The 25,731-nt window shown below is 27.7% G+C and overlaps 3 protein-coding genes across 3 annotated transcripts; all 3 read right to left on the reverse strand.

Annotated features, from left to right (window-relative positions):
- Window positions 1-3,249: 3,249 nt before the first annotated feature.
- On the reverse strand, window positions 3,250-6,338 carry LOC129966290 (uncharacterized). The gene is made up of 3 exons (XM_056080707.1): window positions 6,306-6,338; window positions 5,044-5,097; window positions 3,250-3,714 (listed from the first exon to the last, which is right to left on the reverse strand). The coding sequence occupies exons 1-3, from the start codon at window positions 6,336-6,338 to the stop codon at window positions 3,250-3,252; spliced, it is 552 nt and encodes a 183-aa protein (XP_055936682.1).
- A 5,530-nt stretch (window positions 6,339-11,868) lies between these two features.
- LOC129966291 (cuticle protein 14-like) lies at window positions 11,869-15,926 on the reverse strand. Its single transcript, XM_056080708.1, has 3 exons — window positions 15,915-15,926; window positions 14,145-14,198; window positions 11,869-12,333 (listed from the first exon to the last, which is right to left on the reverse strand). Exons 1-3 carry the CDS (start codon window positions 15,924-15,926, stop codon window positions 11,869-11,871), a joined length of 531 nt encoding a protein of 176 aa, XP_055936683.1.
- Window positions 15,927-19,276: 3,350 nt separating this feature from the next.
- LOC129966292 (cuticle protein 14-like) lies at window positions 19,277-22,251 on the reverse strand. The gene is made up of 3 exons (XM_056080710.1): window positions 22,240-22,251; window positions 20,520-20,573; window positions 19,277-19,729 (listed from the first exon to the last, which is right to left on the reverse strand). Exons 1-3 carry the CDS (start codon window positions 22,249-22,251, stop codon window positions 19,277-19,279), a joined length of 519 nt encoding a protein of 172 aa, XP_055936685.1.
- Window positions 22,252-25,731: the final 3,480 nt, after the last annotated feature.

Below are 25,731 nucleotides of genomic sequence, written 5' to 3' on the forward strand. Positions count from 1 at the left end.
ATTTTTGTTTACTGTCTGTTTACTAATTTTGATAGTTTTCATTTATCTCTTTACTAACTATGTACAAAATATATTCTTTACGTGTTGGGAAATACAAAAAAGTGTTTCAAAATATATTTGTTGTTTGAAAACTTCTTATAAATCAAAATGTGTGACAAATATAGAATAAAAATGGGCAAAAGATGTAAAAATATAAGAAAATGTTTTATTAATAAAAGAATAATTCACTATAATATAAAACTCTTAATTGAAGAAGCCCCTGTGTTGAAAGAATACTTAATTTAAATGGTGGTCTGGGAAATGTAGCAGAATTCATAGAAGGCTATTTAATTTTTACTAAAAATGCACCTTCCAAAATAATAACTAACTCATTCTGTGTTATTCTTCGCATAAAATCATAACTTAAACTTCACATAAAAAACATTCTGCCCACTCTTCTATTCTAGTATTTTTCCCAAGAAAGTTTTCTTTTAAAAATTCTGAATTTTGGGTTTTTGCTTCAGTTTCAAGAATGCCTAATTTATCTTAAAAAACTGTATTATTTGCAATAATCGCTGATTTTTTTCGGGCTATTTTTTCATGATTATTTTTCCGTTGCCCTTTTCGGAGATTGCTCCAGACTCAAATAATAAATACTAAATTTGATAAACCGCCCTATTTAATGTATATATTTTTTTTGCATATTTCTGATTATTATTTAGTGTTAAAAAACCTACTTTAATTATCCACTGTTTATATTCACAACTAACTCCTACATTTCACTAACAACGACTACTGATGATGCATTATTCCATTATAATATCAACTATAAGGAAATCTCAACATTTAAAAAAATGTGGCATAATCTTTCTCCCAATCGTCATTTTTTTCTCTCTAAAGCTATGCTTCTTACAATTGGAACTAATATGGCCCACGACTTAAATGACAGAGACTGAATTGGATATACATATTATTGATTTTTCGTTTGCCTTCTTCTATTGCTCTTATCTGGAACCTTGTTGATTTAGTTCCAATGATCAGAAACGCATACAACAGAGATCTGACGTTTTTATGATGGCTATTTTTTTGCACCTGCAGTCTTTTAAATCCGAAAACTTTAATTCTTATCTACTTTTAATGAAGTCTTTTAATTCTTACTCATTTTTAATTGATCATATTGTCACATAAATCAGACTCTTTAATATTAAAATTCTATATATAATAATATTTTAAAATATTTCTCATAACTGAAAGTAAGTAAATGAATAAAATTAAAAAAAAAAAAAAACAATTTTTATTTGAAATGTCATGAAATATCGAAACAACATTCAAAGTCTTCACTGTGTGGCAGGTACTTTCTGATGTGTTTAAATTTCTTTAACTGACGAATTTCTTAATTGAAGTAGTTGCATGATATGCATATATTTAAATAATTTTATAGCCTCTTCTGAATTTATTAAATTATGCCATACCATTCAAAAATATATAAAAATCGCTTTAATATTACATCATTTCTATAAAACCCTATCAGAAAAATAAGCAATCAAATTGGATGTTAAACTTGAAGTGAATTAAATTAGCATCTTTCTGTCTGCGAATAATAAAGATTTCCCTCTCTTGATGAATGTGTGTGCACGTGTGCGAGTGTATTCGTGATTTCTAAGCCAGACCGTTTGATACAAAGTACCGAATTTAACATATACATAAATTGTAAGATAAAACGTTGGATCTTGGAGTGAATTTTTAAAATTTTAATAAAATAATTTTTAATCGGAATTTTAGAAATTTTTTATTGTTTCTGAAAATATTACTGCACACGAATGAAATTTATATCATTTTATAATTAACAAAATTTCTTTACAATAACGGTGTTTTGCAGCATTTCTTTTTCATTTTTAATCAATTTTAAAAAAAAAAATAATTAAAAGCATTTAAGTTATATTTTATAATATTGTTATAATTGTTAAAATGAAATTCAAAATGTTTTTATAATAACTATTAACATTTCATTATTTTTTTTTTATTATTGATGAATAAAAGATGAAATGTTAGTTTATTTTTTTTTATTTTGAGTAGAGTTTAGTACGAAATATATTTTTAAAAACAATGCTGAAATTATGCTAGAATTTGAATAAAAATTTAACTTCAAAGTCAAAAATTGCTGAAAAATTTAATTAAAATTTTAAAATCTATGCACAAATAATGATAATCTTTAATGAGATAGAACTGAATGTATAATAATATAGACAGAAAATTAGGAAAGTGTAAAACATGGTGACGAGAATTTTACAAGCTCTAAAAATGTAATTAATTATTTTATGTTACATGACCTTAATGGCTTCCTCAGCAAAATGTTTTTAAACTTCAAATTTCGAAAGATACATAAATTATATTATTATCTAAAATATATAAATTTGGATTTTAGATTTATAATTTAAGCATGATAAAACGCGTAAAGTGTACGTGCAATTTAAATTATATTTGTTATTTTTTTATAAAACATATTGTTTGAAAATATACTTAAAGTTGATTAAAAGAGAAACTAAATTTAAATATAAAATGATATCACTGAAAAGTTAATGTTATGAATTTTAAAATAATTTAAAAATCGTTTGTGCTGTGATACTTTCGGCCAATATCGAGGGGAAAATGCCAATATTTGGCTTATTCTTTGATTAATTGATATTCTATGTCGAAAATCTCTCGCCAAGATGTTTATTTACACCTTTCGCAGATATATGTGCAAATCTGGTATCTCAAACAGAAAGCCTGTAGAGAAAGAACACACGCACTAATACGCCTTCATTTTTTTTAGAAGTGAAGTTCGAAAACATAAATCTGATAATATTTATTTTTCCCCAAGAAATATGTATATTTTGAATTATTCCAGGTTTTAAAAAGGGGAATAAAGTATATCAGGTTTTATCAGCAACAGGCTTAAGATATTCACTAGCACTATTTTCGAATTATAAGCATATATGCATACGTATATGCTTATAATTTATCCTTTTTTTCGTGTGCTTATAATATAATATATGAATACATATATTATAAACACACGAAAAGAAAAACTAATGCATACATACATCATGCATTTTTTAAAAAAAATAAGAGTTAGAAGTCATATCAGTGTTCAGTCACGGTTAAAATTTAGTCATATAAATCTCTTCAAATAAAAATGATGAATAAATAAAGCAAATGTATGCAAATGAAAACTAAATAAATATTTATTTTCTAAAAATATAATCCAATTTCATTACAATTGTTGACCTAAAAACCATATCTGGCATATCCTAAACCACCAAGCAATCCATTGCCTCCATAACCATAACCTCCATATCCATCAAGTCCAGCATATCCATATCCCAATCCGTTAGCTGCAACTCCAGCATATCCGTATCCTGCATTTCTGGCATATCCTAAGCCTGCTTCACCAACTCCGGCATATCCTAGTCCAGCAACTCCAGCATATCCTCCATGTCCATAGGGAGCATCAGAGATGATGTGGACGGCTGCGGGGTTCTGGTTGGCGGTTCCGGGTTCGTTGGTCTTGACCTCAGCTCTGAATCCAGCATGGTCAGCGACGTAGTTGACCTGTCGCTTGATTCCCCTGGCATCGGTGAATCCGTAGCTTCCCTTCACGTTTTTGCCATCACCAACTTCTTCACGATGTTGTTCTCCGTGTTTGTCCTTCACGCTGTAGCCGAATTTGAAAGGTTGGGGATGGTGGATAGGCTAGAAGAGGAAGAAAAGTTTTGAAAATTTAATTTAATATGATTATATCATATTAAATTATGATTATTTCATATGCAACTTCCTAAGAATCACCTGAACGACTGACTTTATCAATAAACAATCAGAAAATTCAAAGATTTATCTTAAGGTTTCTGCCTGCGAATGATAGAAACTGTTTTGTTAAAGGTATTTCAGTTACTTAATTTAAAGAAAAATAAATAATTTCAGACACTTATCCTTGATGAGCAAGGAAGTAAAGAAATGTTTCAGAATTATTCTTTAAAATAAAAGAAACTGTGGTATAATGTTAGTTTAGGATGAAAAAAAGAATCATTATAGACTGTTTTAGGATGAAAAAAAGAATCATTATAGACTGTTTTAGGATGAAAAAAAGAATCATTATAGACTGTTTTAGGATTATCAATAGAGAAAATAATCTGGAATAATTTAATGATAGTATTTACAATGTGCATAATTACCCTATTGGTAGTAAATCATTCAATATATACCGTGTATTATAAAATTCCTGTTAATTGACACTGTATTTCATAATAATTGTACAAATAATTAAAGTTGTAATCCTCTTTACACTTTTTTCTAATTTAATTAATCATGTAATGTACATTTTACACATACATTTTAAAAACTGATCACTATTTGCTAAAATATTGTGCGACCACATTTAATAATTACCAGAATGTCGGAAAAAGGAAATTTCCATCTTGGCATAAAATTAGAATCCCGGCTCTTTTCCTCCATTTTTAAATTGTTTTCAATATCAGCGAGAGTTTTCCTGGTGAAAATGCGAAATAAAGAAAAACTCATTTACTTCTGATATCTTTTAGTTAGATTTCTTTTCAATTTAGGAATTAGCCAAAGTAAAGTTTTTGAGTGGCTTTTTAACACTATTTTGAAATATATACATCAAGAAGTTTTCAAAGAACAAATGCCTTGTATTCTATATAATTTTTGTCAATTATATGCATATTTTCCATCCGTTCATTTTTTTCAAATGCCTTATATATTCTATAGACATCTTTAATTTAATTACATCCTAACAGTCAAATAGTTGGTCAAAGCATTCTTATCGACATATTGTTACATCTTCATCTTATTGATATTATGAAACTTTCAAATATCTTTCAATTCTCCATCATTGATAAATATTAATATTTTTTGAATTAACAACCTAAAAAATCTTCATAGTAATTAAACAAATTTATAAAATTATGCTTTAAATTACATTTAGTAATATTTCATTGGGTATTCCGAGATTAAAAAAAAGAAATAAAATAATATAAATAGCTTTCTAAAAATATGTTAACTTACTTCATGATGCAGACTGGCATAAGCAGCTACTGTCAAGGCAGCCAAAACAAAAGCCTGAAACAAGAAAATAAAAAAATATTCACTTGATTTGCAAGATAATAAATAGATGTCTTTAAAATTATCAGACTGTAGAAATTAAATGTATTAAACTAGAATTCTTGACTGTTTTGAATATTCAATTCACTTTGAAGGAAAGGAAAAAAAGGAGGCAAACAAACAAAAAGAATGAAATTGGTTTGCTAAAATATGTTAATTATTTCCATGATTTTATATGATTATTATTATCTTCTTTTACATTAAAAATATATGGTAATTTTTTAATTATTATGCTTAAAAGAATGAATCAAATAACTGAAATGCAAATGTTAATGATAATCACATATAAAAGTTAGTATAAGAATTTAATAGTTTGGGTTTGAAATTTCACCAGAAGAAACACAAAATTTTTTCATTTATAGTCGTTTACTAATAAATAATCATTTTTCTTGCTATTTTTAAAATTTTTTATTATTAAAAATGTAATACTAGTTAAATATCATTTTGCTGTATGATGATATACCGCAGAATCAAAAAATATTTGTTTTAATTCAAATCATCTATTACGTTTTAATTAGCTCTAATTTACATCTATTTGACTTATTTATAGCTTTTACATGGTTAATATGCATTTTAATATGTTTTATACCGAATAGTGACATGTTTCTTTAAAAAATGGTATCAATAAAACAGTAATATAAAAATAAATCAAGTAATCATAAACTACATTCAGTTCAGAAGAATATTGAATCATACTTTGAACCGAGCCCGTAAACGAAAGTTCTTCGAACAAGGCAATATAATAAAACATCATACTATAATAGATATAAGTTCTAAAATTTTTCTTTTTAAAGAATTTTCGGAAATCATTTATATATTACCGAATTTCAAGAAATATTATTCATTATTAGTAGCACATTAATTTTTTTTTCATTTAGAAAATTAAGTTTTCTATGAAGAAATTGCCTGCTAAATCGCTATTGAAAACAAATGCAATTCACTAACATGATATCTAATAACAAAGGTTTGAGTAATAGTAACGTTACCTGAGAGATCATTGTGGTGTTTACTTATCAAGCAACTTGAAGCAAGTGATATCATAATGCTGAGTTTTGGCGTATTTATATCATGGATGCTGAAATGAAACTTATTTTTGATATGAGTGAAATGTTAATTCCTTTACGCATGATTGAAATGTCATTTTAAAGAATTTAATATTCGATTACGAGCTCATAATCTAATTTTTCATTCGGAGCCATTATACTGGGTTTTTTTTTTTTTCGTTACTGCAATTGGAATAATCTGAAGAATTTATTTCATTTATAAGGTCAAGATCGTTGTTAAACAGGATGAAAAAAATACCTTTCTTGCAATGAAAAAGTAAAGAAATATATTTTAATTAGGCTACTTAATGTCACAGATAATTATATAGAAAAATGACTTGATTTAATGGCATAGTATGATTACCATTCTTCGGAATTTATGTCTTTATAATGGACATTTTTTAAAGAATACTTTGTTAATAATCAATAATGTGCATGAAAATATTTTTATTCTGTACATTTATTACAAATATTTAATTTAGTACAATTTCAAGTGTACTATCTTATTTTAACGATAATTCAGGAATTTATTTGAAATAACAAAAATGAAGCCATGTTCTTTTTAATATGAGCTTCTTTCTCTGAATGTACTTGGAAATTATACTTGTTTAAGTTCCGAATAGCCATGACAATCATTTAAATAATAAAATCTATGGCTTTGTTTCTTAATTATCCAATAACAACAGCAATACTTCAATTATTGAATATCTAACAAAGAAAGCCAATTTGCCGTTGTTAATTCAATGTTTTCATAAGTTGTTTCATTCAATATTTTTCGCATCCCTTGGGTTGTGAATTCGAAGCCTCCAGCCGAAGACTCTCCGTGTGCGGCGGTGGCTGACGCACGTATAAATCTATCGTGGTGACAAAGTCCTCCATGTCGAGAGTAATACCACTGGGGGTACTGGATCAGAGGTGATCGTTCTCTAGTTCAGGTATAAATTACGATCTGTGGTTGAATGAATGAAATGCATGAATGGAGTCCTCCCGTAAAAAGGGTTGTGAAGCATGAGTAGCTAAGTCGTACTCTTGGCCCTAGATGGCGCTACTGAAAAACAAGACACGCAAAAATTTCAGCTTAAATTCGCTAACAAATTAGTCAACGGGCTTGTCTATGACAAGTGCCATCAGAAACAACACAACATGTTTTCATAAAAGTTTTAAGCCATCGGGAATGGTCTTCTACACACTTTCTCACATATTATGTAATAAAGGTATAATATGACAGGAAGACATGTACTGCATTGGCGTACATAAGTTACGAAATATTAAACTTTAGTGTGAATATAACATTTTTTCCGAATCTATTGTGTTATCTTTGAAAGCGATAATTCCCTGGTATGCTGTCAATAGTATACGAAAATCGAAATTGTATTTTAGGTGCGTTTTTTCGAAATGTTTCTACCAAATATTTTACAGAGAGATAAAATTATAGTCACAAAATCCCAAATCAAATTAGATACATTTAAGTCTTTGCGATTTTACCCTATAGCATTTACATATCTTAGAAAATAAATGCGGAAGGAATGTCAACCCCTTTAAATTTGTCTCAAGAGATGATAGGTTCTAGACTATAGATGTTAAATTTGTGTACCTATTTTTTTTCTATTTTGTTCTCTTTGTTTTGTATTTATCATGTTAACTTAGATTCGAACAGCCGGGCAAACAGACTTTCTCTTAACGAATCGGCTCAATTCAATTCAATCAATTTCATAGAAGTCTTCAAATGAGTTATAAAGACCTTATTCTATTTTACATCCATCTAATTCAAAGCATTTTGAATTAGATGGATGTAAGTTATCTTTGTCAATCTCAGATAAGCAGACAAAAAAAATTTTAAAAATGTGTTTTTCGAACTCAAGGAGATCTAAAATATGGAGTTCGAATCTTGCAAAATCTTGAGTTCGAATTTTTTGATGTTTACAATATTTTCTTTATATTTAGTATACGAAAAAGTAAAAAGTAGCTGCACCATTGTAAGGTTTGTGGCGGATTGAGATGCGCCAGGATAGAACGTGGGACCTTGTAGTTCGCAGCCGAGTAACATGACAACAATACAAAAGCAATTGCCTGTGTTGCACAGCTGTTAACTTGCTTATAAGCTTTCGCCACAGATTCTTCTTGTTCAAATATATATAAAAAAATGTGTTTACTTCCTTGTAAAAATGCAGGGTAGATTCAAGACAAATGCGATTATAGAAATATGTGATTACAAATAGATATAATTTTCTTGTAAAAATGAAAGGAAAAAAAAATTGGATATTCTATAAAATGAGATTTTTTTGAGTGGAAGGAATTATTGTTTATCTTATGTGAATTCTTTCGGGTCAATTTCGCTCCAGATAGTCTGAAGCCAGTTAACAAAAACTGATAAGCGTTCGATATCCGCAAGCATGTTCTACATGGGTATATCCAATTCATTTGAAATTTCTTCTTGTCTTTTCGTTTCATTAGGATCGGTCTTAGATTTAGGTTTATTTGTTCTTTTGCATTGGAATTTGAAGGAATTGAATACATGTAATATCTTAAGAAGGCATACGGTAGTTTTAATCTTTTCCTCCTATACTATGTTCCTGTTCCTTCAGACAATATTTTAAAAACAGAGCATTTTGGCCAGATAGTGTAATAAACAAATACATGGATCTTCCATACGTAAGCAAAGAAAGATGCAGTTCAATTATTACGTACGAAAAAGTTTCAAACATCTGAAGTATTTTTTTAGCATTGCACACCGATATATTTCTTGCAATTATAGTCATTGGTAATCGGTTCAATTATATTTAAATAATCTTGTATTTTTTTGCATTAGGTATATACTTTAAGTTTGCCGCGGTGGCTTGATAATAATGTCTCGGCATCGAGGATAAAATGTCCCATGTTCGAAACCTAGTTCCTTAACAGAACTGGCGTAAACGCGGTTGAGGCCTGGTTTTGTTAAGTCAGTCAAGACAAAACTTACTTTCACTGGCGTAGAGTGGGCCAGGTGGCATCTTGGACAACTGACCGTCGTTTAAACATAGGATAGGTAAAACTTGTATCCCAATTTTGCTTCTAAATAAAGTTTTAATATAATCAAAATTAAGAAAACTCTCTACTTATTTAGTTGAAGAAAAAATATTCTAGACTTCAAAACTTGGCCTCGAAATTTTGTCAAACGCGAATTATATGTAATTTTTTTAGTTAAAATTAAAAAATATTTCCTAATTTTTTTCTCTCTGAATATGTACTAAACGAACGGCATTTGGTAAGTGAATCTTACGCTAAGCAGTTTCGAATTTAAGGATAAATTAAAACAATTAGCAAAACTAGTAAAAAAAATTAATTTTTACTAAACGCATATTCGATATATTCATTTGTAAAATACACATTTTTCGGAAACATTTTTTTTAAATATGAGAATTTTCAGTTTCTCCGAAAGAGAACATGTTGAATTAATACATTTATTTTTATAAGCGTGAAATACATATAATTGATTATTAACTTGATTACATATATTGGTACATAATCGATTATTAAGCTTATTTAAATGCATTTTTAGTCCATCTAGTGATAATTTTAGAAGCATTTATGTTAAAATAAATTATCCAGGTTTTAATCATAAGTAATTTTGTTAGGAATTTCGGGAATTAAAAAAATACAATAATAATCAATTTAGTATTGTTGAACACTTAAATATATATATATATAATACATTTTAAGAAAGTATAATAAATCGTGTTTCCCGGCTATTGGTTTCTAAAAGTATGGTAAAGAAAAACTGAAAAATTTTGCAGTTGCAATTTTAGTGATAAAACTTGCATATAAAATGTAATTATGATTATTTAATTGTATTTTTTATTTCAGTTTTATCATGTGACATCATTTTGTTGAAAGCAAGTATGGGTAATGAATTGAGATTATTCTGAATAAGTGAGTCATCCAAATGTCTGTAGAGGCATAAGGTAAAATGAAATTCAAATTATTTCTCATTTCTACAGCGAGTGCTAGACAATTAATACAATTAAGAGGAATTACAATTAAATAAGCCTGTAGGATTTGGTTGTTAATAACTTTAATTGAATTTTTTCATATGTTTTTAAAGAAAATTGCAGCTAAAATCTAAAAAAACATATCTAAAGATGTCTTTTTAAAATTCTTCATAGAATTGTCAAGGTTGTTTATAAATAATATCTTATAAAATGAATTGTTTCCAAAAACAATTAATTAGTATCGAGAACCAAATATTATGAGGTAAAAACTACTTCTAAAGAGCATTTTCCGTTAGTGAATATAGTATACATGTTTTTCATCTTAAATTTTTTTTTAAAAAAATGTATGAATGAAATATAATTGTTAAATTGTTATCACAATTATTACAATTTTAGTCGGAACTTTTTCAAGACAACTTGATAATACTATAGTTTTTTTTTCCTTTGGCTAAAAAAAATTCACATGAATTATATCCATAGATGATTTTTTTTCTGATATCTGTTACTGTAAACGGCATATGTTGCTTTCTAGTGATTCAATGTTTAAATAAACTTTATAAAAGTTATTTAACTCCAAAGAATACGTGTTCTTAACATGCTTTAATTTAAATGCATCTTAATTTTATGACAGCAAATCTAATTATGATTATAGAGAAAACGTAAAGATATACAGTCAAGTAAATAGTAAAATATTGTAATCAAAATTTAAAAGAATTTTCTCTTCATAGATTTTTAAGTTTCACAGACCCCCATGAACTGATATAAGCACTTGAGAATGTGTATTAATATTATTTATATATACATTTTTCTATTACAATAATCTTAAAAATGTTATTTCTTTTTCAAAAATATCTAGACGCAGTTATGTTGCTTTTTGTTCACTACCTTAATATGCACGTAAAACATGTTGAAATGGTAATTTTTCCTGTTTGAAAAGATTTGACATTTAAATAGTATTTTAATATTTACTGGTTTGCTCATAGATGCTAGAAACATTCACCTTCAGATGCTTAGTTTAAAAATGTGAATTTATATAATTTTCAGAATATGTGAAAACTCTTTTACGGTAATATTTGTCTCCCAAGCAAAGAGTAACATATTTCCAACGTAATTGAAATAACATAGAATGTAAAAATTGTTCACTTTGTTTTTACAAATAATATTCATGATGAAAGTGTTTTTCAGTATTACATGAAATGTTTGTTAAAATGATAATTTCAATGAAGTTAATACGATGCAAGTATTATTTCATTCATTCAATTGTGCTACACAAATTCCATTATTTGATCAACTACCTTTGGACGAATCCTTTCTAACTGAGTAGTTTAAAAAATAATTGATTAGCATTAAAACAATTAATTGCTTGATATTAAAAAAAACATAATACAGCTTGAATAAAGGACTGTTCTGATATCGAAACGCATAATTCACAATACAAATATTAATTATTAAAAAAATTTTTTTGGAGAAATATATATACTTGGCCTCTAATAGTGGATATTCTTCTTGATTATAATAAAAATGCAGTAGATAAATGCATCAAAAAATATTGCTAATTAAAATCGAAATTGGAAAAATTATCACAATTTGAATATACGTCATGAAATTAATAACATTTTGAAATTATTAAGAATACAAATAAACAAGATTTATTTACAAAAAATATTTATTTCTTTTCTAAACAAACCCTCAAATATCTATATTTTACAAGCAGTCCTTTAAAAACCATAGCGGGCGTATCCTAAACCACCAAAAAGCCCGTTGCCGAGGCCATAACCACCATAGCCGAGACCACCATATCCTACACCAGCTGCTCCAAGACCACCATATCCATAACCCACTCCGGCAGCGCCAAGACCACCATATCCATATCCTGCACCTCCAACTCCGGCATATCCGAGTCCTGCATCTCCGGCATATCCTCCATGCCCATAGGGGGCATTGGAGATGATGTGGACAGCTGCTGGGTTCTGGTTGGCAGTTCCAGGTTCATTGGTCTTGACCTCAGCTCTGAAACCTCCGTGGTCAGCGACGTAGTTGACCTGTCGCTTGATTCCCCTGGCATCGGTGAATCCGTAGCTTCCCTTCACGTTCTTGCCATCGCCGACTTCTTCACGATGTTGTTCACCGTGTTTGTCCTTCACGCTGTATCCGAATTTGAAAGGTTGGGGATGGTGGATAGGCTGGTGAAGAAAAAAGAATAAAGAGTTTTCATTGAATCTATGTTGACAGTACTTTACTTTCTTTAAAGTTTTGCAAACGAATTAGCAATTGCTGGGCATCATTGATTTTACTAAGAACTACGTTTTTAATTCACTGTTTTATTGTGAAATTATAATCATCATAATAGTCATAGAATGCACTGACTTTCAATTTTTTTCAAGCTTCATTAAATCTGAACTCAGTTTATTTTGTAACATTCGATTAAAGAATTACCAAAAAGTATTTCAAAATTTTTTTTATGGAATACGCAAAATTTTGTACAACACAATAAAAAACTAATTTTAGAAAAAGGAATTATTTTTTGTTATAATTTTCTGTTATATGTCTGAATAAATTATCATTGAAAAAATATATTGAATTTAGAACACCAATTACGGAATTTATAGTATTCATAAATACTGTATAATGGTAACTTATTTTATAAATATTATTTTTATTAAAAATTTATGGGCCGCGTTACCTGGTGGCCAGGTCTCGGCTGTTGGATAATAAGAGAGTTTCAGGTTCTAGATTCGATTCCACTGAAGAAACGTCGTGTAAATGGGTCTGGTGTACGTTAAACCCATCGTGGCCAAACGTTATACCGCTGATGTGATGTGGATGTTTTAATAGGGGAGGGGGTGCTCACACAGGTGTCGCCCTCATTATCTGACGACAGTTCGAAATTAGGACGTCCGTCCCAAAATGGCCCTAGTGTTGCTTTAAAGCGGGACATTAATATAACTAAAAAAAACTCCAATAAAAATTTGTTATTTAGAATTTTGTTGCGTGATCTTTACACATCTATCCCAAGTTAATACAAAATTTGCGTAACAAACGAAGATTAGAATTTTAAATTTTTAATATATTTAAAAAAAATTGTAATTTTTAATTTTACCAGGAGAAATATTTTAATGAAATGCTGATATTGTTTCATAAATACTTTATATCATAAGATTAAGAAATCAGTTTTTAGATAATTATTAATAAATGCGTGATATAAATAGCATTAAGTATTATAACTATTTACTTAAACTTGAGAAACTGAATAAAAGTAAAATTAAAATAAATATTCTTTTTATAAACTCTAAATATCTCTACAACGTTTCTAAATATTTTATATAAATTCTTTAAAAAAATTATTCTTTCTTATTATTTCAATTAATGAGTGAATTTCTTATTCTTTTAATTTTCCTGAGAGTCGAATTAAATGAGTTCTATATTTATGAATCCTGAAACATCACAGTTAATTTTAAAATTAAAATTTATTTGATCAATCAATCTAACAGTGAAGTTACTTTTGAGTAATAAATACTTAAAAATAATAATGCAAATTAAAGCTGATGTCATCTTTATACTTTTTCGTGTTGTAATCCTTTAAAGTATTGAAACCAGCAGAAATTGAAAACTTTTATGTCATTAGTTAATGCAACTTTTGTACACTCAGATTAAATTTTATTATACTTTGCATATTTTTTGAAGTTCTAAGCGTATCTTTCCGATAATTTTTCAATTTGTCTTGTCCTTATCATCCGGTATTTCATTATTATATCCTTAACTTCATGCTACTATCTTATTATTATCAAATGAATTTGTTTATTGAAAAGAATATCTACAAGATTCGTATTGCATTTACATGAAAATTGTTAGGAACATTTTGACTATTTTCTCATTAATTAGAACATCTTTAAAGAAAAATTTTAACGTAGCTAGACATCTTACATCAAATATTAAACTTTTTAATAAAGTAATAAATAAAATATAAGAAATAATGTCGAAACTGTAAACTTACTTCATGATGCAGACTGGCAAAAGCAGCCACTGCCAAAGCAGCCAAAACAAAAGCCTAAAACAAAAAGAAAAATTATTTATTGTTACACATGCACAAAGTAGATGTATTAAAAATTATCAAACTAAAGAAACTATATATTAAAATTTAATTTTTAAATATTTTGAGCACTTAATTTGTTTAGAAGTAAAAAGAGGTACGAGGAAATAGAAATAAAATGACTTTGAAAGTGCTAGTTATTTTATAATTTACATGGATTTATGCAGCTTTTATTGTATTTAAAAAAGTAGAGAAATTTTCCAATTAATATGATTAAAAGAAATTATTTGGATTAATTTAAAGAACTAATTATAAAAATAAAGAATTTGAGTTTGAAATTTTACCAAAGGAAATCCAAAAATTATTGATTAGCGATTGATTAATCTAAAATTATCATTTTTCTTTATATCATTTCTTCATTTGTTAAGTTTTCTTTTGTAGTTGATCTGAAATTAAAAAAAAAATAACGAATGGCTTATTCTTTTGAAAGAAATGGCTAAAAATAGGCGATAAAAGAGCTGATCTATAGCCTTACACTAATAGGTGGGGGATATGACTCCACCCATCGATGATGGGACGTACTTCCTTCGGGGAGGGTTGTACTGTGGCCGGTGACCGAGTTAGGACTCAACCACAGTTCCCGCCAATGTTACTGTTGCGGGCGGTCAGGCCATTCAGTTTTATGGTTTTAATCCGTGTGCCTTCGTGGCGGGTCGGAGAGTTAGATGGTTGACTAGCCTTTCATGATCAACATTCATTTTCATTGCCATTAAGACTGATTAATACTACTAATTAATATGTTTGTATTTTATCAAAAAATAAAGAAATATTAATATTGAACCGACATTCGGAAGACTTAATAAATCTTCTTTTTAAGTTTATCGACACAAATTAAAAGTTGAGTATTTGTAATTAAATACATTTTTGAACTTAGGTGAGTAAAGATGGAGTTAAGAGTAAAATGAGTTTTATAAAAGTTTAAAACATTGTTAGATTTTATAATTCAAATTTAATTATAAATATTTAATTTTATCTATTCCTTTCTTGGAATAAAAATGTATCGCTTATGTTGTCAGAGCTGATTAATACAAAGTATTTTTTGACAGTATGTAATAATGGATAATAAAAAAAAGGATTTTTGTGGTACAATGCTAAAGCATATTGAAATATATATTAAAATACATTAATATTTTTTTATTTAAATTTTAAGCTGAGAAATTCCTGAACAAAAGGGCTCAAAACTTTTTATGAAACTTTTTTTTTCTATTCCACTGTTTATTCGAAATCAAAAATAATTAATGTCGCTGATTCAAAATATCCGTTACTATTTAGTATTAATTACTTTTAAATGATTTTCTTCAAATAACAGTAAATTCTTCTTTCTAATATTTGATTTGTAATTTCGAAATTATAGCCAAACTCATATAAAGGAAACATGTTCTAGCAGGAAAATTGCCTACAGAAATATGTATTTAAATCAAAACTAACTTATTACAAAATTCTTCTCTTAAAAAAATTGTCTGCAAACTATAATATAAGAAATTCAATTATATATTTAGAAACTGAAGCTAATCCAGAATCCACTTTTTAAAGCATGCCCCGAACTTCATCCGTAAACGAAAATTGTTCGAAACTGACAATGTTATAAAATAAGTTCATAAAGCATTTCCGAAAAATTTATATTTCTACCAATAGAATATTTAATAACATATTTTTGAGTAATAGTAATGTTACCTGAGAGATCATTGTAGTGTTTACTCGCCAAGTAGTTTGAAATAAGTGATATTATAACGCTAGGTTCCGGCGTTTTTATATCACTAGTTCCAAAAAAGAGACATAATTTAGGTAGTTGTGCAAGGTTAATTCTTTTTCCGCATGATTGAAATACCATTTTAGATCATTTAATATTCCATTGCGAGTTCATAATCCAATTTTTCATAAGAAGTCATTATACCGGTTTTTTCTTTGATCGGTTATCGAATTAGAATAATTGGAAGGAATTTAATTCAATTATAAGGTCAAGATCGAAGCAAGTTTAGAACTAATTATGCATGCTCATTAACTACATGCTTGTTCTGCCCGTGGCTAATTGAAGAATATAAAATTACTTCAGTTCATTCATCCTAGACCCAGCCTAAGTTATTCTTTCGAGGAAAATTTTGAGAGAAGAGGAAGCATACAGTATTTTTTATAGATATATGATACTTCTATTTCGTTCCTTCAGGTAGAGTTTTGGCAATAGGACGTATTGCCATGATGGTTAATAGACAATTGGAGACAACTTACCCAGGTCAGCAAGATAAACTATATAGACAATTATTACTTGAGCAAAACACAGAAACGTCGTAAATCTTCCCTTATATTGAATTCTGATATTTTCTTCCAGTAATAAAAATTTTAAATATTTGCAGTTATTTAAATAAATTTGCGTTTTGTTATGTAATTCCACGTCCAAAGCGGGTGTGGTGGCATGGTGGTAAAATATCGGCTGTAGGATCAGTTCGTTTGCAGTTTGAGAACCGATTCCATTGAAGAGTATCATGCAAACGAGTTTAATGTACCCCGAATTTATTGTCATTTGTGTGGTGAGGAAATTAGCAAAGGAGGTGCCATCACAATGGCCGTCATCATTATATGCTCGAGTTTAAATAGGATATGCGCCTCCAAAGAATCCCGGTATTGCATTAAAATGGATTTTAATATAACTAAAACTAAAGTATTCCTGTCCAAAGTAGATAAGAGAAAATTTTCAAATTTCCAAAAATTCGTCATCGATGTTTTGGCAAATTCAATATTATGGATTCCGTTAATTTGGAATGGATGGATTTGGATTAAATTGGATGGATTTCAGTTAAAAAATAATTCATTTCACAGATTTACTCTATAAGTATGTAAAAACTGCAATGAATTATAAAAACGACATTTGGAATTTTGTTTTAACATTAACAATTGTTGTTTAGAATATAGGTATGTATGTTTAATTAAGACGATCTATAAAAAATTCAATAACGTCAATATAATATTCCTTCGATGCATATTCGATACCTGCATTGCACAATACACAATATTTATTAATCATTTGTTTATGTGGTCTCTTTCAGTCTCATTCGCGGAGGTGATTTTATGGATTTCGAATGAATCCATTTACTACTTTAAGCAGAAGATACTGTGTTCACAACTGCTCATATAATTTATTTGAATGCATTTCTATCCTATTTAATTATAGTTTCAAAAACTTTTATTTTTGTACAAATTATCCAGGCAATATTTAAAAGTAATTTTTTTTCCTTGAATAATAAAGTAGCTTAATAGTGAAATTAATAATATTAAACTAATATTATTTTTAGTATTCAAAGAATATAAAATTCATTTTTACGTCTACTGTTATCCGAAATTATGCGAAAAAAATTTGTAAAATTTTCAAAATTGCATTGATACGAGCATAACTAAGAAAAATTCTTCAAAATAGTGGGGTTTTTTTTCGATTCCTTACCTAAAACGACCATTTTACTGCATAGAACGTGCAGACCAAATTGAATAAGTCTGTCATCTTTATGTTTGAGTATAAGTTAAAGTTGAATTCAGATTATTCGCCATTTTTAGAGCTGATGTAGATGTACTGTGCATTCAAGCACAATTAAAAGGAGTTAAAATTAAAGAAAATTATAAAATTTGTTTGTCACTCATTTTTGTATATTTAGGAAAATTAATAATGGCTCTCTTTCAAAAAGAAATACTAAACTTCTTTTAAACCTACATCAAGTCTAAAACCCACACAAAAGGGCATTTTAATTCTTTGGGAAATTATTAAAGCTATCATAAATAATGCTTTGGAAAATAAAATTACCCCTGAAGAGATTAATTTGTGATAGAAATTCAGCATAATAAAGTTAAAAGTATTGTTAAAGAACAATGTAACAATATTATGGCTCTTAAATAATTATCTATCGTATTATGATATTAAAAATTAACTTTAAATAAACAGTTATTTTAATCAATATTATTATAATTTTGGTGCAACTTTTCAAGATAATTTAATTTTGCCTTTGATCATTGATATGTCAGAGATGTATAAAGATCAAGTTTTGTAATTTAAAATTTTATTTCAAAATGCCTTCAGTTTACTATTTATTTAGCACAAATAATTAAAATAAAATTCTTTATAAAATGCAACATTTGGATTAATTCTGTATTTAAATTTTTTAGTCATCACACACACACATACATATATATATATGTGTGTGCTTGCGTGTCTCTGTGTGTATGAGATTAAATTGTATATATTATCAAATATAAACTTTTTAGAAACGGCAAATTTTTGATGAAAAAGCTCATCATATAATAAAGTATTAATCACCTTAAATAAATAATTTTTACAAAAGAAAGAAGGTGATGAATTCAAAGTATATTAATTTTAGAATTAAGTTTTTATACAATATGTTCAGTATTTTACAAAATTAATCATTTAGAGATTTACAGCGAACTGCTGGAGGAATTGAAAGAAAATGATGTGAAACATTGTTACAAAAAATTATATTGTGAAAATAATCTTCGCAATGAAAATTATTTAATGCTACAAAATTTTACTGTAATTACTTTTTAAATCAGTTTCTAGGACCCGAGCATGATTTATTTTATGAAATTGTGCTAGACAAGTCATTTCATTAAGTTACTTCCCTCAGACCGATTCTTTTTAAACTACCGATTTTAAAGCGTTTATTGCATAGTATTATTAATGTTCAATATAATCAATGAAAACAGAACATTGCTTGAGAAAAGAAAAATTATGATATTGAAACGACAAAACCTTGAAAAAAATCATAACAAATGTAAAAGTTGAAATTTTTGTAGAATTATATATGTTTATTATTGCATATTAAGCATCTCTCTTTATGATAATGAAAATACAGTATTTAACTACATCAAGAATATTTTGATAAGTAGGAAGCATACTTTTAAATTTATCACAATTCATGACAAATATAATATTATTTTTAAATTATTAAAAAAAGAAACATACAAGAGATATTTACAAAATAAATATTTATTTCCTTGCTAAACAAAACATCAAAGATATATTATTTGCAATCAATCTCTTAAAAACCATATCTTGAGTAACCTAAACCTCCGAAACGTCCGTTGCCGAGGCCATAGCCTCCATATCCGAGACCACCATAGCCTCCAAGTCCAGCATTTCCATATCCTACTCCAGCTACTCCAAGACCGCCATATCCATATCCTGCACCTCCAACTCCGGCATATCCGAGTCCTGCAGCTCCAGCATATCCTCCATGTCCATAGGGAGCGTCGGAGATGATGTGGACGGCTGCTGGGTTCTGGTTGGCGGTTCCGGGTTCGTTGGTCTTGACCTCAGCTCTGAATCCTGCGTGGTCAGCGACGTAGTTGACCTGTCGGTGGATTCCCCTGGCATCGGTGAATCCGTAGCTTCCCTTCACGTTCTTGCCGTCGCCGACTTCTTCACGATGTTGTTCACCATGTTTGTCCTTCACGCTGTAGCCGAATTTGAAAGGTTGGGGATGGTGAACGGGCTGGAATGGGGCAAAGAGAATTCAAAGTTTTCATTGAAACTAGGTTATCAATATTTATTTGATCTTCGGTTTTTATAAATTTAGCAATGCCTCAGCATCTTTAATTTTTCACAATAATAAAATACTGTGACTGTCAAATGTTTTAAGAATTATTAAACATCCGAAATAATTATTTTATATGATTGCCTATCAGTAAATAATACAAAAGAGAAAAAATATATTCAATGTTTTATTTTAATGAAATAAAGCAAATTTTTTACAACTTAATGAAGTATACTATCGGAAAATGAATAGTGTTGTGAATTAAAGATGAATTAAACTAAAAGTACGAATTACATTCACATTATTCTTAAGCATATTATAACTGTAATTTTTTAAATGTATAAAGAATCCAACAAAATTGTTTTTCAGAATATCGGAGTGAGAAATTTATAAATTTAACATTAATAAATCAAATGCTTCTAAAGATAAAATATGATTCCCTTGCATTTCATTTTCCTTATTTTAATATTTTCATTGCCCTAATCAATCGATATTTTGTTATTATATCCTTACACCTATATCGTTATCTGTTTGTTATCAATTAAAGTATTTTTCTGTCGAAAGCATGTCTTTGCGGATTATATTATCATTACTAAGAGAAAAGATGAACATCCGAAGAGTTCTTGTAGTTAGTGGGCATTTTTTAAAAATTTAAGTTTCCTCTCTCTAAATCTTCCACCAGATATTAAATTATTTTAGAATGGAAGAAATAAAACACAAAGAAAAATTTGTTAAGCTATAAACTTACTTCATGATGCAGACTAGCAAAAGCAACCACTGCGAGAGCAGCCAAAATAAAAGCCTGCAACCAACAAAAAAATGTTAGATGTACATAGTAAAATGTATTTGTCTTAAAAATTACCTGACTAAAGAAACTATTTATTAAAAATTCAGTTTTTAAATACTTTTAGTATTTAATTATTCTGAAAGTAAAAATATGAGAAAAAAAGAAGAAAATTTTATGATAAAAAAATATAATTTATTTTATAGTTTTTAGGACTTTATGCAACTATTGTTGCTTTAAAAACTTAGGGAAATTTTCGAAAGTAATATGTTCAAAAGAATATATCATGTATGTGAAAATCAAATATTTAATTTGAATTACTTGAAAAACTGAATAAAAATTAACAAATATGATTTTGAAACTTCACGAGAGGGATCCAAAACGGATTCAAAAATGATTGGTTAATTAAAAATAATAATTTTTGTTTATAATTTTTATAAAACTAATATTCATTAAAGTAACTTTTTATTTGAAAAAAGTAATTAATATCGTTTTTTTGAAAAGGTAACCAAAGAGGTTGTTTTTATTTAAAGCCTTTAACGCTCGGCCTAAAGTTTCATTGCCATTAAGATAGATTAAAACACATAAAATGCTGGAATTCATTCAAAGATTAAATTTTTTAAAGTAAGGAACTAACATTCGAAAAGCTAAGTAAGACTTATTTTCACGTGTGTCTTCTTATACTGTAGATTAAATATTTATAATTAAATCAGTTTTAGAATTTCTTGAAGATAAGGAGTTTTACAAAGATTTAAAACCTCAATAGATTTATAATGCAGTTTTAATAGCAAAGAGTTATTTTTTATTTCTGCCTTCAATTAAAAAAAAAAATATTACTTACGATGACAGAATTGATCAATGCAAAAATATTTTATATCCTTATGGTCTAAACAAGAAATATATTGCGACACGAGACTAAAGCATATTGGAATATCTTTTGAAATGCGTTTATGTATCTATAAAATAAATTTTAATTAAACAAATTCCTAACCAAAATGACAGATTTCTTATGAATAATTTTTTCTGTTCGATTTTAATTATATGAATACAAAAATAATAAAAAGTATCTGTTGCAAACAGTTCGATATCACTTTCTTGTAAATTGATTTTAAATGATTTTCTTAAAGTTATAATTAGTAAATTATCCCTTTAAAGCCTGTTCTTTAACCTCGGAATTACAGCCAACTTCGAATGATGGTAAATTTTCTAACGACTGAGAAATGCTTAAAAAGCTCCTATTTGAATGAAACCTTAATTATTTCAATAGTAGTTTCTTAAAAATATATAAACAAAATTATAACGTAAGAATTTTAATCAAATATTCAAAAACTGCAGAAATTCCAGAAGAATGTTAATCTTTGACACATGCTTCGAGCCTCTAAATGAAAGCTATTCAAGCATAAGGGATTATAAAAAAAGCCATAAGTTCTAAAATTTTAATTCATTAAGAATTCATCAAGTCTTTAAAATTCTAAAACACTCTCTAATTCTAAAAATTCTAGTCTTAAAAAATTCTCGAGCTTCAGGAAATAATATTAATTATATTTATTTTTTAATTAGTATTTAAAAGCTACGAAGAATACTGCAAACATTTCCTTGCTAAATCATTTTTTCAAAGTAGTAAATAAATATTATTTATTAATATGATATCTTATATTAAAAGTTAGAGTAATAAAAAAATTACCTGAGAGATCATTGTGTTGTTTACTTTTCAAGCGATTTGAAACAAGTGATATCTTGACGTTGAGTTCCAGCGTTTTTATATCATGAACTCTGAAAAGAAACGTGTTTCGGGTAAGAGTGAAAGGTTAAACCCTTTTCCGCATGATTGAAATGTTATTTAGGGAATTTAAAATTTTATTGCAAATTCTTAATCCAGTTTATCAGTACACCGGCTTTTGATTTGATCGGTTAGAACAATTAGAATGATTCGAAGGAATTTAATTCATTCTTCAGGTCAAGATCGTTGCTCAATAGGATGAAAAATTAATTAATTACCAATGAAAAAGGGAACGAAATATTATTTACAGAATTTAATAGCACAGATATTTGAGTAGAAATCTTTGATTTAATAGACATAAAATAGCTAGAATTTTTAGAATTGTTAATACTATTCATGCGTTTCTGAATATTTTATTACTAATATATAATACAAATAAATGTGTTTTATTTTGAGCCTTTGAAATATAATTTCAAGTATGTTGTGTCATTTAGACGATAATTCTAGTATTTTCAGTCAATCCCTCTCCAAATAAAAGTTGGGATCTGCCTAATAAGAGTTTCCTGCCTGAAACGGAATTTGCAATATTATCAGTTTAGAATTCGGATTACTGTGACGAACATCTAAATCATTAAATATATGTCTTTTTAAATTACTCAACATCAGTATCCTAATATAAATGTCATTTCATTGTAGTTAGCTTCTTTATTTAATTGATTTTAAAAGAATTATCTAAATAGATTCTATCGGTTTCAAGCATACAAACATAAGTATTCGCAATTTCTTTAAAAATACAGTTTTATCAAAACAGTTCCATGGACTGAAAATAGACAAATACTCTTCCAAAAAATGGAAGAAAAAATCTGAAAATTGTACGGAAAGAGGATTTCTTTTAAATTAATATCCACATATATGTTAAATTAATATGTGGATTATTTTGGTCACAAGAGCAATATCCATAAGATAGTCACTCTTGCTATGCAGTGTGAAGCAAGCTCCCAACCAATACATTTCCACTCGCATGCTCATCCATGACTATCCAAATCATCAGAAATTACTTTTTGTTTATTCCATATCATAAGAATGCATCATAGACTCGTTCTTAATTACTCTCACTTATTACTAAAATTGCAGTAGCGGTGAGTTCGGAATCGGATTTCACAGCCCTTATTGCGCTCTAATGCTCTCTAAACTTTTTCTCACTGGTACTGTGAGGAAGTTTGCAGAGGGAATACCGACTAAGTTATCGTCATCGTTATCTGTCTGCGTTAAATGAAGAGGTCCTTCCTCAAACATTTACAGAGTTTATTCAAACGGGACTCTAATTAACTGAAATTAAAACTTTCTGTCCAAAGCAGATGAAGAAAAGGCATTCTAGTTTTCAAATATTTCGGAAAATCATCTGTTATAGATACCCATGAGTTTAAAAATAAGCTTAAATTTTATAAATTCAGTCTCCAAATATTCAAAAGTTGCAATGCCCGAAAATAAAAACATTTGGAATTTTGCCTTGATGCTGAAATTACTTTGCAGTGATATAGTTATGGATATACAACTAAAACGATACATACGAAATTCGTCAAGGCGAAGAAGAATTTTCCCTTAATAAATATTCGCATTATGCATTGCATAATGCATAATATTTACAAATCATTTTTTTACATGGGCGTTTCCAATATCTTTCAAAGAGAACATTTTATAAAGTTCGAATTAATGAATTTACTGCTCTAATCTGAAGATGGTTATAATTAGTTTAAACGTCTAAAATTTGTTTAAACGCATTTCTATCCAATTTAATTATAATTTAAAAAAATATTTATTTCTATATAAACTATCCAGGCCTTATCTAAAATTTTTTTTTAATTATAAAGTAGCACAATAGGTAAATTATTATTATTGAACACATACTTAAAAAAAATTATAAAAATGATTTTTCCTCTTATGCTATCCAGAATTATGGGCAAATAAGTTTGTAAAATTTTAATGATAATAATGATTTGTAATGATAGTAATTTTGATTGATTGATGATAGAGATATGATTTGTAATGATACAATGATTTGTAATGATAGAGATATAAATAGAAAAAGATTATTTAAAAAAACATTGGGTTTTTATTTGAATTCTTACGAAGTATGATCATTTTGCTAGATAGTACATGTAGACATTTAATTCATTCCTTCTGAATAAGATTGCTATCTTTCTGCCTGGGTAAAAGCTAAGTCGAAGTCAAATTATTCCCCATTTCTAGACGGAGTGTTGATGTACTGCGTATTCAAACACAATTAAGTGAAGTTAAATTAAAAAATATATATAATATTTGTTTTCCACATTATTCTGTATAATTAGGGAAAATAATTATAGCTCTCATTTGAAAAAGAAATGCTAAACGTCTTTTAAAATATCAATCAAATCTAAAACCTATATCTAAGGGCATTTTAATTCTTCGGAGAATTTTTAAAGCTGTTATAAATAATACTTTGTGAAATTTATTTGTGATAGAAATCCAATAAAATAAGTTTAAAAGTAATGTTTAAGATTTTTTTTTTAATATGAAGCTAACGTAATTATCTATCATCTTATGATAATAAAAAAATAATTTATCATTTAAAATAAATAGTTATTTTAATCACCATTGTTATAATTTTAGTTCTGACTTTCCAAAATAATTTGATATTGTTTTTGATGTAATTGGAATGGTTAAAGAAATCACTAGTGTGGATTCAAAATTATTTTTTTCTAGTATGACACAATCAATTAATTATATTTATTGTTTTCTAGAAAATTAAAGTTGAAATAAGTTTCGTATGTGGGGTTTATTTCAGTTTGTATAACTATCTGATGTGTTTTAATCTAAATATATCTGTTTTATTATTATAACGTATCTATATTTGGCTGTCGTCGGTAAAAGAAATATAAAAAATACACAACCAAATAGATAGCAAAATATCCTGCCAAGAGTTAAGAAAATTTGTATTCAGGAATTTGGCTTTAACTTCTAGATCGCAGATATTTTTCCTTTGATTCTCCTTAGTATTAGAATATGAGAAAAATTATTTAATATAAATATTCTTTGAAGATAATATTAAAAGAAACAATATGTTTATTCTTGATTAAAATTATCTATAGATAATTCCGTTGCCTTATCTCACTGAATTGTTTCTTGTTTTGAACGATTTTAAAGCTAAATGAACGTTATCTGTTTTGCTGTTCGAAGTAAGTAATATCGCCTATAGATGCTTAGCTTTAAAATAGATTATTTTCAAAATGCGTAAGAACTTTAATATTCTATGTTGTCCCTTAATATTTGTAATGCGTTTTTAGGATAATAATGGGATATTTAATAAGCAAAAGTGGTTTAATGTTCTGTATGTTATAAACATTTGCTGGGTTTCTTCAGAGGAAGAGGGTATCAAGTTTTTCCATATGCTATTCTAAAGAGATAATACAATTAGAA

This window comes from Argiope bruennichi, chromosome 4, assembly GCF_947563725.1.
Source record: "Argiope bruennichi chromosome 4, qqArgBrue1.1, whole genome shotgun sequence".
In the NCBI taxonomy this organism is placed as follows: Eukaryota; Metazoa; Arthropoda; class Arachnida; order Araneae; family Araneidae; genus Argiope; species Argiope bruennichi.